The sequence below is a fragment of the Lepus europaeus genome, chromosome 5 (assembly GCF_033115175.1).
Source record: "Lepus europaeus isolate LE1 chromosome 5, mLepTim1.pri, whole genome shotgun sequence".
In the NCBI taxonomy this organism is placed as follows: Eukaryota; Metazoa; Chordata; class Mammalia; order Lagomorpha; family Leporidae; genus Lepus; species Lepus europaeus.
In genome coordinates, this window is record NC_084831.1 from 116,903,044 (window position 1) to 116,915,831 (window position 12,788).

At 38.5% G+C, this 12,788-nt stretch overlaps 1 protein-coding gene across 3 annotated transcripts in view; it reads right to left on the minus strand.

Annotated features, from left to right (window-relative positions):
• GOLPH3L (golgi phosphoprotein 3 like) overlaps positions 1 to 11,979 on the minus strand; it is a 45,887-nt gene extending 33,908 nt beyond the window's left edge. For 2 of the 3 annotated variants that reach the window (XM_062192193.1, XM_062192192.1), the window contains exons 1-2: positions 11,797 to 11,979; positions 10,277 to 10,471 (exon numbers count right to left, since the gene is read on the minus strand). In XM_062192193.1, the coding sequence (XP_062048177.1) occupies positions 10,277 to 10,459 (183 nt within the window). In that variant the 5' untranslated portion in view covers positions 10,460 to 10,471; positions 11,797 to 11,979. Of the gene's footprint in view, positions 1 to 10,276; positions 10,489 to 11,796 lie in introns of those variants that run through there. The other variant, XM_062192194.1, reaches the window with a different exon arrangement.
• Positions 11,980 to 12,788: the final 809 nt, after the last annotated feature.

Consider the following 12,788-nt stretch of genomic DNA (forward strand, 5'->3'; position numbering starts at 1 on the left):
AGATAGAGGGAGAGAGAGCTCCCCAAATGGCTGCAACAGTTAGAGCTGGGCCAAACTGAAGCCAGGAGACAGGAGCCCTATCTGATCTCCCACATGAGTGGCAAGGGCCTAAGGACTTGAGCCATCTTTTGATGCTTCCCCAGGCACATTAACAGGGATCTGGATGGGAAGCAGAGCAGTCAGGACTTGAACTGGTGCCTATATGGGATGCCAGCGCTGCAGGTAGAGGTTTAAACTACTACGCCACAACATTGGCTCCTAAAATCTACTTTAAAATGTGTTTTCTAGCCTTTCCAAATTATCCATAGTAAAAAATGTTATTTTATTAAGAAAAATTTCAAAAAAAAATAGCCTCTCCCTTTCCCCATATCTGAAGAGTCAATATTAAATTTGCTATACCTTCCGTAAGAGAAGAAATCTTATTGCATCTTCTTAGAGACTTATCTATATGCCTATCCAAAGTATAATGGTCTCAAAGAGTTACCAAAAAAATTCTACAAGTAATACTAATTTTATTATCTTTTCTTCCAAAAGGTACTATAAGAAGAATTAATGTAGTGTTATCCCTTAAAGTGTTCTATTCAAAGAATGGCTTTCCAAATTTATTTAAATTCCTCTTTTACAAATCAATGTGATCCATCCTAACTCCAATTCATATTTGTATGTCTGCATATTTTCAAAGAGAGATTTCATTAACTAGATCTAGCATCAAAACCTCACCCTGTTTAAGCATACTGGGGAATGAGGAACTGTAACCTGGATGTTTTTGGTTTAAAAGATTATTTCAGCTTAATGGGGTAAAAATCTATACAAATAGGAGCCGGTGCTGTGGCGCAGTGGGTTAACGCCCTGACCTGAAGTGCTAGCATCCCATATGGGTGCCAGTTCGAGACCTGGCTGCTCCACTTCCTGTCCAGCTCTCTGCTATGGCCTGGGAAAGCAGTAGAGGATGGTCCAACTCCTTGGGCCCCTGTACCCACGTGGGAGACTGGGAAGAAGCTCCTGGTTCCTGGCTTTGGATAGGCGCGGCTCCGGCAGTTGCGGTCATCTGGGGAGTGAACCATTGGATGGAAGACCTCTCTCTCTCTCTCTCTCTCTGCCTCTCCTCTCTCTGTGTAACTCAGACTTTCAAATAAATAAATCTTTAAAAAAATCTATACAAATAGACAAAATTTCTTAATGAACTAGAAGAAGATTATATCCTTTCAGGCTTGTTTTAAAAGTTGAGTGGCTAGATACAGAGCTACATAATGATCAGATTATTTAATTATTAATAGAAACCCACTGCCAAAAGTTCAGAAAATAAAATGACATAGTAATGCTTTGTCAGTGAAAACGAAATAAAAAATAAAGGAAAGCAAATGGTAATCTTTGAACACTACTGTTCAAGCTTTAAATCTTATTCTGGTCAGTAAAAATATCCTCAAATTTTACTCTTTAAAAATTTTTTAAATGATTTAATCACTCCCAAACAGTAACTTATATGATTTTCCTACCAACCCACCCCCAAATCTGTTACTTAGGAAAAAAAGTAATTTTCATTGCTATATACTGTCCAAAGAGAATAGAAGAGGGGTGGGTATTTGGCACAGTAATTAAGACTCCACTTGGGACACTTACATCCCATATTGGAGTGCCTGAGTTCAAATTGTGGCTCTACTTCTGATTCCAGCTAATGCACACCCTGGGAAGCAGCAGGTGATGGCTCAAGGAGTTGTGATATGGACAAGAAGGGAACCAGCAAGGAGGAACTGAGGTCACCAGAATTCCTTATGATTCCACCTGCTCCACACAGGTCCCTCCCTCCTTACTCCATCCTTTGAATTGTGGAAAACCACAGTTTAGAACCGGTTCCAGCCAAAAATAACCATTCTGGCAACTGACTGTGCCCCTGCAATGACCTATAGCTAACTGTAATACCATTATAATCAAATTACCATGGCTGACACTCCTAGTCCCATCATGCATACGATGCCATGACATTTCTGAAACTTCCTAAAGAAAAGCAAGGAAATGGGCAGGGCTCAAACCCAGCCCTAGGTAAAGCTGCAGGCTCCAGGTCATATCAAGGGTGAAGAATGTCCTTGTAGAAAATCCAATAAATCTACAGCAGGCTAATTTTTAGGTTGACAATTTCATATGGCCTGTGCATGATGTTATAAGTTTCCAAATGGCTTCTGGAAGAAAAAAGGCTCCCTAACTCTGAAAGGGATGATCCTGAACACTTTGTTGGGTACTGCTAACTCTAGGGCTTGCCTGTACTCCCTCTCAAGGGTGTATTTTTGCTTGGTTAATAAAAAATCTTGTTATTTATTTGCTAACTTTTACCTGTGTTTTCATTCTTTCAATCTTATGTTGGTGACAACAACCTGGACCCAGCCATACCATGACATTTGGGTCCCTGACATCCATGTGATAGACCCAAATTGAGTTCCAGGCTCTTGGTCTTGGCTTGCCCCAGTCCTGAATGTTGGGGGCATTTGGAGAGTGAACCAGCAGATGGAAGATATCTCTCACTACCTCTCTGCATTTCAGATGAAAATAAACAAGTAAATAATGTTTTAAAAAGAATAGAAGAAGCAAGAGAATTCAGAAAGGAGAAGCAAAAATCTGAAAATGTATATAGGCTTCAGATCTATCTGCCTGCAACTACTCAAATGATTTTAATGTATTTAGAAACAATTAAAGGAAATTATGATATGCTCAAACCTTAGAAGCTCAAAACTAGGAAGTGTAAATGTGACTTTTATTTTCAAATATATTTTCTCACCTTGATTACAAACAAGCATATATGTTATAGAAAATTTAGAAAGAAAAACAATTCATAAAAATCTCTGGGGGCCGGTGCTATGGCGCAGCAGGTTAATGCCCTGGCCTGAAGTGCCATCATCCCATAGGGGCGCCAGTTCAAGACCCGGCTGCCTCACTTCTGATCCAGTTCTCTGCTACGGCCTGGGAAAGCAGTAGAAGACGGCCCTAGTCCTTGGGCCCTTGCACCCCCGTGGGAGACCAGGAAGAAGCTCCTGGCTCCTGGCTTCGGATCAGCACAGCTCCGGCCATTGTGGCCAATTGGGGAGTGAACCAGTGGATGGAAGACCTCTCTCTCTCTCTCTCTCTCTCTCTCTCTCCTCTCTCTGTGTAACTCTTTCAAAATAAATAAATAAATCTTTAAAAAAAAAAATCTCTGATAAATTTCATCACACTGTTACCATTTAGGTATATATAAAGCCAGATCTTTCTTTATATATATATATATAAAACAGACATCTCTTTTCCTCTTATCTCCACTAATTTTCTAATTTGCTTTTCTCCCAATCACTATTTTGGGGTTTTCTTTAATAGAAAAGACTGGTGTGATTTATGGAAAAACAAAATGATGTATGTTATAAACCTTCATAAATTATTGAGGAATAGAGGTAGAACAAACTGTGAAAGTCCTAATTTCACCATCTTTCAAAGCAAGGAGTCACTAGGATATCATCTAAAATTGAATCATATGGTTAAGAAAACAATGCCTCAATGTCTTTAAAAAATTTCAGTTTAAGGGACCACTGCTGTGGCGTAGCAGGTTAACGCCCTGGCCTGAAGCGCCGGCATCCCATATGGACGCCGGTTTGAGATCTGGCGGCTCCACTTCCTGTCTAGCTCTCTGCTATGGCCTGGGAAAGCAGTGGAAGATGGCCCAAGTGCTTGGGCCCCTGCACCCTCGTGAGAGACCCGGAGGAAGCTCCTGGCTCCTGGCTTCAGATTGGCGCAGTTCTGGCCGTTGAGGCCAACTGGGGAGTGAACCATCGGATGGAAGACCTCTCTCTCTCTTTCTGTCTCTCTCTCTGTCTCTCCTCTCTGTGTAACTCTGACTTTCAAGTAAAATAAATAAATCTTAAAAAAAAAAATTCAGTTTAATGTTTTCTCATATAGACAAAGACAGCCAACCAATATACCTCTCACCTCAACTAAGCCAGATTATTTCTGTGTTAAATACCAGTTATTATATACATATCATTTTATTCATAAAATACTACAGTACTCTCCTTAAAGGTTTAGGCTTTTTTTTTTAAGTAATACCAATATCAAACTTGAACACAATTAACAAGAATTCTTTAATATTATCCTTTAATATTATCATATATTCAGCAAATATTCTCATTCTGTCGACTTAATAAATACTGCACTGGTGGTGTGGTGCAGCAGGTTAAGCCATCATTTGCAATGCCAGCATCCCATATGGGAGCACCAGTTCAAGCCGCAGCTACTCTACTTCTGATTCAGTTCCCTGCTAATGTGCCTGGGAAGGCAGCAGATGATGGCTCCAAGTATTTGGATCCCTGCCACTCATGTGGGAGACCAAGACAGGGTTCTTGGCTTCTGACTTTGGCGTGGCCTAGCCCTGGCCATTGAGGGCATTTGGGGAGTGAACCAGTGGATGCAAAATCTCTTCCACCTTCTTTTTCTCTCTCGTCCTGTCACTCTTCCTTTCAAATACATAAATAGATCTTTTTCTTTTTAAAGATTTATTTATTTATTTGAGAGGCAGAGTTAAAGAGACAGAGACACAGAAAGAGGTCTTCCAACCACTGGTTCACTCACCAAATGGCTGTAATGGCCGGAGCTCAGCCAATCCAAAGTCAGGAGCTGAGAACTTCTGGGTCTCCCACCTGTGTGCAGGGGCCCAAGCACTTGGGCCATCTTCCACTGCTTTCCCAGGCCATAGCAGAGAGCTGGACGGCAAGAGGAGGAGCCAGGACACAAACCAGTACCCATATGAGATGCTGGCAGCACAGGTAAAGGCTTAACCTACTACACCACAGTGCCAGTTGCAATCTTTTTAAAAAATAAAAATAAATACTTTTTTTTTTTTAATAGTTGGTTTGTTTGAATCAGGAGCCAAAGCCACATAATGTCTTCTGTTTTTTATAAGCTGTTGTTGATGGGAGTGAGCAGCCAGTACATAAATCAGTGCTAATATGGGAAGCTGGTATGGAAAGTGGTAGCTTAACCCTCTGTGCCACAATGCCATCCCTATTAGCTCTTTTCTTAACCTGAGTTCTTAAGTGATATCTTGTAATGAAGCAAATTAATGTACAGGTTAACTGCTATTTCCTTTTGTCAAATTCAAGTAAAATTACTTTTATTACATTAAAAAAATTTCCTCCATGATTACAAAGTAGCACATACATATTGAAGAAAATTTGGAAAAAAAATCATAAAAACTAAAATAAAATCACCCATAAGTTTCATTGCTTTATTTTTATTTGGATGTATGTAAAAATCAGAATTTTCTCTACACAGAATTGGGGTTAGAAGAAAAGCAGATGGGAAAGTTGGTGGGTGGGGGAGAGGATATGTATATTTTATGAATAGAAAAACATCTGGTTTTCCACACATTCAAATGATTAATAGTGTGATGGAATATATGGGTGATAATATGTACCTTTTTATGGTTGGTATCTGTAGCCATTTCTTTTTTCCCATTTCTTTTTTAAAATGTTTACTCATTTATTTTAATTGAAAGGCAGAGAGAGAGAGAGATCTCCCTTCCACTAATTCATTCCATAAATACCTGTAACAGCAAGGGCTTTGCAAGGCAAAGTCAGGAGCCAGGAATTCAATAAGGATCTTCCATGAGAGTGGCATGGACCCAATTACTTGAGCCATAACCAGCTACCTCCCAAGATGCACATTAGCAGGAAGCTGGAATTGGAAGCAGAGTTGGAACTGAACCCAGAACTCTGATATGGAATACAGACATCCCAAGTGGTATCTTAACCACTAGCCAAAGTATCCATCTCTATATGTATAATTTCTAAAGTAACATGTAATAAATAGAATTTGATCTATAGTTAATAAGAGAAAATAAAAATGAAGTAAAATTGGTGAAAGTACTGATTTTCATACATTTATTACTAGAGATATTTCCTAAAATACTCTTTTCTAAGGTTAACAGAAGAAATTATTTTGAGATTCAGGTCATTTTTTTAACTAAATGTTTCAATTTTAGGCAATATCTAATTGACTTCTTGCTACGAAAGATAAAAGTTGTGGAGGGCACTAGAGATCAGGGGGTTGTCACCACTTAGGACTAGCATATCCTGTCAGAGTGCCTGGGATTGAGTCCCAGCTCTGCTACAGATCCAGCTTCCTGCTAATGTACCTGGGAGCAAATGATGGCACAGATATATGTGTTCCTGAACCTATATAGGAAAAGCAGATGTAGTTCCTGGCTCCTGGCTTTAGCCTGGCCCAGCCTTGGCTGTGTGTAGGAATTTGGGAAAACGAATCAGTGGATGGAAACTCAATCTCTCTCTCTCTCTTTCCCTCCATGCCCTTCCTCTCTATCACTTTCTTTTAAATAAAGACTCTTAAAATCCTTCCCATACTTACTTCCAAATTTTTAAATTGTGACTTTTAGACATATATGATTGTCAAGACATTTATATTATATTTAATAACCATAATTCACTATACTTTTTTTTTTTTTTTTGACAGGCAGATTGGACAGTGAGAGAGAGACAGAGAGAAAGGTCTTCCTTTTGCCGTTGCTTCACCCTCCAATGGCCGCCACGGTAGCGCGCTGCGGCTGGCGCACCGCGCTGATCCCAAGCCAGGAGCCAGGTGCCTATCCTGGTCTCCCATGGGGTGCAGGGCCCAAGCACCTGGGCCATCCTCCACTGCACTCCCTGGCCACAGCAGAGAGCTGGCCTGGAAGAGGGGCAACCAGGACAGGATCGGTGCCCCGACCGGGACTAGAACCCGGTGTGCCGGCGCCGCAAGGTGGAGAATTAGCCTAGTGAGCCGTGGCGCCAGCCATAATTCACTATACTTCTATCTTATCTAAATGTATAGAGACAGCTTGATATAGGTTACTTGGAATTCATTATACTATTTTTATACATTTTTATATGCATGAATTATCCATAATTTTTGAAAAAACGGAATGTTTAACAACTAAAATTTGACTAACAATATATCTAGGAAAGATTTCTTTTTTTTTACTTTGTTAATTATTCTTCTCTCTATTGCTTAAATTCTTTATGAATATTAAGAATAGAGTTTTATACTTTTCCCCCCAAAATACACAAGGGAAAATAATAGTGTGAACTTTTACAATTCAAAGTCCTACTCTATTTTTTAAATCATCCTTATAACTAAAGTGAATTTTTTTTGTAAAAAGCACAAGCATTTATTTTTGTTTTTATTTTTCTTCAATTTTTTAAAGTTACACAAATTTCATGCATTTCATATATACAGCTTTAGGAATATAGTGAGTCTTCCCATCGTACCCTCCTTCCTGTCCACACTCCCACCCTTCTCCTCTCTCTCATTTCTCCACTCTTAATTATTAACAGCACTACTTCTAATGGCAAAGGATGATAGTTTTGGGAAAGATTTAAATGTTATAGAAAGCATAATCAGTGCAACTAGATGCTGACGTAGAATGAGCAGTAGTGATATATCTCCAATATTCTTCTTGACTATCCCAAAGCACCACCCAAAATAGAGGCCCAGAAATAAGAGCACACTTTTTACTACTCTACCAAAGAGGAATTCTAGATTAAAGTTGAAAACAAAATTTAAGAAATTCAGTCTTCTGGGGAGACATTTAAATTTCTCATCCAATACCACAATGAAAGAGTCTAAACATTTTTAAATTGTCTTATTATTTTCAAATATTTATTTATTTATTTTTATTTGAGAAGCAGTGAGCGAGAGAGAAATAGAGACAGACAGCTTCCTATCCACTGGTCCACTCCCCAAATACCCAGGACAGTGGGGCTGTGCCAGGCTGAAGCCAGGAGTTGGGAACCTAATCCAGGTCTCATTCTTTCTGAGGCAAATGAAAGCTAAAAAAATTTGTCAACTATCTTCTAAAATAAAATTATAACAATTCAAAAGGTGGCTAATTATTTTCTCCCCATTTGTATAATGTACAACCAGTATGCTGAGTACTCATTATGGCCAGAGATCTTAATGAGGTCCTTTATTCTATTTCTAAAAATTGTATTAGTTATTAACTATTATAAATTTATAAATATAGAAAGACAAATACAAGGGCAATTCTTCCACAGCAAAGAAGCAAAATTCCTAGTGTCTAGCGTCAGGTCATAAGGAAATTAATCAAAACTAGCTATTTAAAACTAAAATCAAGTAGCTTTTAGTTCTAAAATATTCTACAGTCAGGGAATGTTTCCTATGCATTGTATAAACATCTCAAAACAGTATTTATACCACCTAATCTTCAGCGGCAATCTGACATTCTTTTGCAGAGTTGGTTTTGCCTTTTCATTTACTTGCTCTTTATAAAATTGGAGCCTTATCAACTTTCTTAGCAAAGAGGAAAATAACTTCTAGGCGAAATTTTCTAATATAAGAGTACTTCAGAGAGTCCAAGGAAAAAAGAAATTAAAAGATGTTTTGGTACAAAAAATTTTGAAATCCCTAATTGCTTCAAAAATGCATTTTCATGAACTTTTTGAATACTCTTCATATGCATGGATGGAAACACTTTCATATACTGTGTTTTGGTCAAGTGCATATGGACATGTTCCTAATATTAACAATACAGAGACTATAACAGTTCTTCCAAGTTCTATTCAGGCTAGTAATCTGACATGACAAAAAACTGAGAAGGAAAAATAAACAAAATGCAAAGCTGAGGAAACAATGCAGAAAGGAAGAGATGGTAATAGAGGTATAAACAGCCAATTCATTTTTAACTTAGCACAGTTATGGAAACCAAATACAGTATTTTCCTATATAAACTAACATTTTAATTTTCTAAGTTTTCAAAACTGAGGGCTAATAATAAATATACCTCTGTTTACTTAAGACTTTCTTGGAAAGAAAGCATATTGTTTAAAATATTACATCTATGTGTTTTTTTGTTTTTGTTTTTTTTGACAAGCAGAGTTAGACAGTGAGAGAGAGAGAGAGAGACATAGAGAAAGGTCTTCCCTTTTCCGTTGGTTCACCCCCCAAGTGGTTGCTACAGCTGGTGCGCTGCACTGATCCGAAGCCAGGAGCCAGGAGCCAGGTGCTTCCTCTTAGTCTCCCATGCAGGTGCAGGGCCCAAGGACCTGGGCCATCCTCCACTGCACTCCCAGACCACAGCAGAGAGCTGGACTGGAAGAAGAGCAACCGGGACATAATGCGGCGCCCCAACTGGGACTAGAACCTGGTGCTGCAGGCGGAGGATTAGCCTAGTGGGCCGTGGCGCCGGCCACATCTGTGTGTTTAAAATATTACATCTAAATGCCTTCATAACCTCTTTATGAGCAAAGAGAGAGATGGGAAAACATAGTAAAAAGTTAGATAACAAGTGAAGGATAGTGTACATTATTAGTAGAAAAACTAGAGATATTTGGCTATATGACAGAACATACTACCTCAAGACCAATTCTACTTTAAACCACATAATTCTAATAATACAGAAAAATCTAGAAAAAAAGTTAAGCTGAAGCTATTTATAATTTTTTCTAAAATTAAAATAATCTTCATTTATCTTTTAAAGATCTTCAAGAAGAGAATTAAAAATTACTACTGTTATACTACAAAAAATCTATCCCTCATCTATTTCTGTAAGATATCTAATCACACTTGTTACTTATCTTTTAAGACTTTTTCTCTCCAAAGCTCAAAAAGACTTCAACATGTGGGCTCTATTTCTTATTTAAATGTGATTATTATTTCACTATCAAATTGTTTTGGGAAGCTACAAGTATAAAACTATATAGTGTATTATCCTCTTCTGTATCTTCTAAAATTTTGGAGTAACTTTGAAATTCAACTATACTTCAAGGATGGGCATTTGGTGAAGTGGCATCCCATATCCCTTGGTTTCAGCCGTGACTCCACTTTCAATTCCAGCTTCTTGGTATTATGCACACTTCGGATCGCAGCAGGTGATGGCTCAATATTTGGGTCCCTGGCACTCATGTGAGAGATCCAGAGTGAATTCTGGACTCCTGGCTTCAGCTTGGCCCAGCCTTGGCTGTTATAGGCATTTGGGTAGTGAACCACTAGACAAGAGATCTCTGTCTCTCTCTCCCTTTCTCTAGCTTTCAAATCAAGAAACAAAATTTAATTACACTTCATATCATTCCACTTCAGGATTTTAATTTCCAAGTATCATCCACCCTGCCAAATTCCTCTCCCAGATGGCTGGTTCACAATTCTAAGGCCAACTTAACCACTGACAAAAAGATTTCATCAGATTACTTGATAACCCATTCTAATATTGGAGTCTTTTGAGATAGCCTAGCAAACCTAATGGCATTACCTCTTTATCTTTTAGTCCCAGGAGCAATACTTCTTCCATAAGGGTGAGGCGTATATCCTTGGAGTCTCCAGGGTCTTCAATGTCTGGATTCCTCTCTTGATTACAGTCTTCCTCACTTTCTACCTTCTTTTCAGAGTTCTTGCTTACTTCAGTGCGACGAGCCCGGTGAGTTAAAGTGGTCATTCTCACCTGTTTCTGAAGGGAGTGGCAAAAAATTAAAATCCATATGTGTGCTTATATAATGATTAATAACTCGTATCATGCACTCAATTTGGAGATCACCTGTCTAGAGAACAACACTCAGAAAATCACATGCAGTAATTCCAGTCAGTAGACTCAGATCCCTAGCTTTAGCTAGCCATCTTGCAGACTTTGTGTACACAGTTGTTAACAAATAGAACCAGAAAGACAGTATCAAACTGTAACAATTCTTTCTCAATCCAAAAAAAAAAAAAAAAAATCAACACACATGCCTTTTACACCAAGCACCAGTTTAAGAAATCTTGTCAAAAGAAACTGCACTAAATAATCTGTGATAAAGTTATCACATTTTATACAAATCTAGATGCTCATTTTTAAGATGCTATACAACAAATATTTTTAAGCTGAAATTATACAAAGAAAATATTTTTTGAGAACAAAAGGACAATATTTAACAGCCACTAAGATTGGAACCAGTTCTACCTTTCAGCAATATTTCCTATTGCACTCCCTGTTAATACTTTCATCAAATACGTCTGTCCTGTGCTTTCTTTCTGCCTTTGTTCCTTTGTCTTTGTTGTGGTTCTCTCCCTTTTCCCTTCCTCTCTAAATTCTACCCATTCTTCAAAGGCCCACTGAAGACTCACTGTGAAACTTTAAGTGAATCTTTACCCATATGTCCCATGGCCAGAATTCATCTCTCCTTCACCTGTACTTTTGTAGAACTTTATTTACACTTACTTCCTTAAAGCATTTATTATAGTCTCTCTTTAGTATGGTTCTCTCAACTGTAAACTTCTTGAGGGCAGGAATATTGTCTTCTTGGGGTTTTATATCCTTCATAGCAACTAGCACATATTTAACATTGCAATTGCTCAATAAATATATACTGATTAAAACAAATACTCACAATGCATGTGGACGTTAAAAACAGAAATACAAGAGAAGTGACTTACAAGGCAGGTTGTAAAAGGCTATATTTTCAAATATTTTTGGTGGGAGGCAGGAAGAAGAGTGAAGGAGGAATAGAACCATGAAATAAATGCTTAAGGGCACTGCTTTTACCTGGCACTGTGACTAGGGGCTATTTCTTAATCCAAAAAACTTTAAACCCTCTGGGAAAACAATAAAGGAGAATCTCCTTTGAGAAACTTATTTACCCTGGACATTTACTAGTTAAAAATGAAATCTAGAAAAACAAACCGAATGGTCCCAAATATATAAAACCTCCTTCTCCCCATAAAATAAAATACAAAATTTGAGGGTTTTTTTTTTTTTTTTTTTTGGACGTTGGGAAATGAAATTTAGCCATTGCTTACCTGATATTAATCCTGGGTTATGGTGGACGCAGGCGGTGGTTTGCGTTCTATATTAGGAGGGCACCTGTTCCCCCCTCCCAATCCCCGTCTCGGTAGGTGAAAAACTTCTTAGCCACGCAGAGAACACAAACTTCCTGATCCTTCGATGCAGAGAAGGAATAACACATCAGCTTCCTAAGGATCACTAGGCAACCTATCTTGGTGTTCCTTCATTGGACCAATCAGAAACCCCCACGGTTGAGTCCAGCCAACCGGAGCTTGCAAGGGGAGGCTCTCCCCCTCGGCTATTGTGTTGCGATCCAGACAAACACCACCAAAAGGAGGCAGGTTTGGGTTCAATCTGACAGCTGGTCAATCCAATGAAGGAAACCTTGGTGGAAGAGAGGAAAGAGGGCTGCGCTCCCCACCCTATTAAACCGGCCAATCAAAGCATTCAGTGAGCTAACAAGGGCTGCCAATCTTGTAGTTTCTGTTGGTCAGTTTCAACGTAGCAGGTGTGTTACTGTAGCATTGGAACAATTAATTGAGAAATGTTGGGATCCAGGGAATAAAGCTAAGAATAAACAAACATCTTAAAAGTGGTTGTTTTTGATAGTAAGCTTATCCCCGACTTCACTAAAAAAACCTGACCTGGCTCGATCTGTTTGGTTTACATTAAGCAGGATAGGTACACGTATTTTGCATATTTATCAACATATCCTACAGGGCTTGTTACTGACAAGCCCATGCATAATGTATGTTTTGGGGATATGGCTGCTGAAACTAGACGAGGCAAACACACCAAGTTTTAAGTTTTTCTTTTCTAAGGCAAAGGAAATGGGCAAGGCTGGAACTAGTTCTTGGATTTTTCTTTAAAAGTACAGTATCTTTCACAATACCATTCAAAAATTCTAGGAAATATGCTTAGCTCTTGTAAAGTAATATCTACCAAAATGATCTCAAAATCAGTACCTAAACATTTTCTGCTAGTAAAAATTAGAAGCAAACAAAGA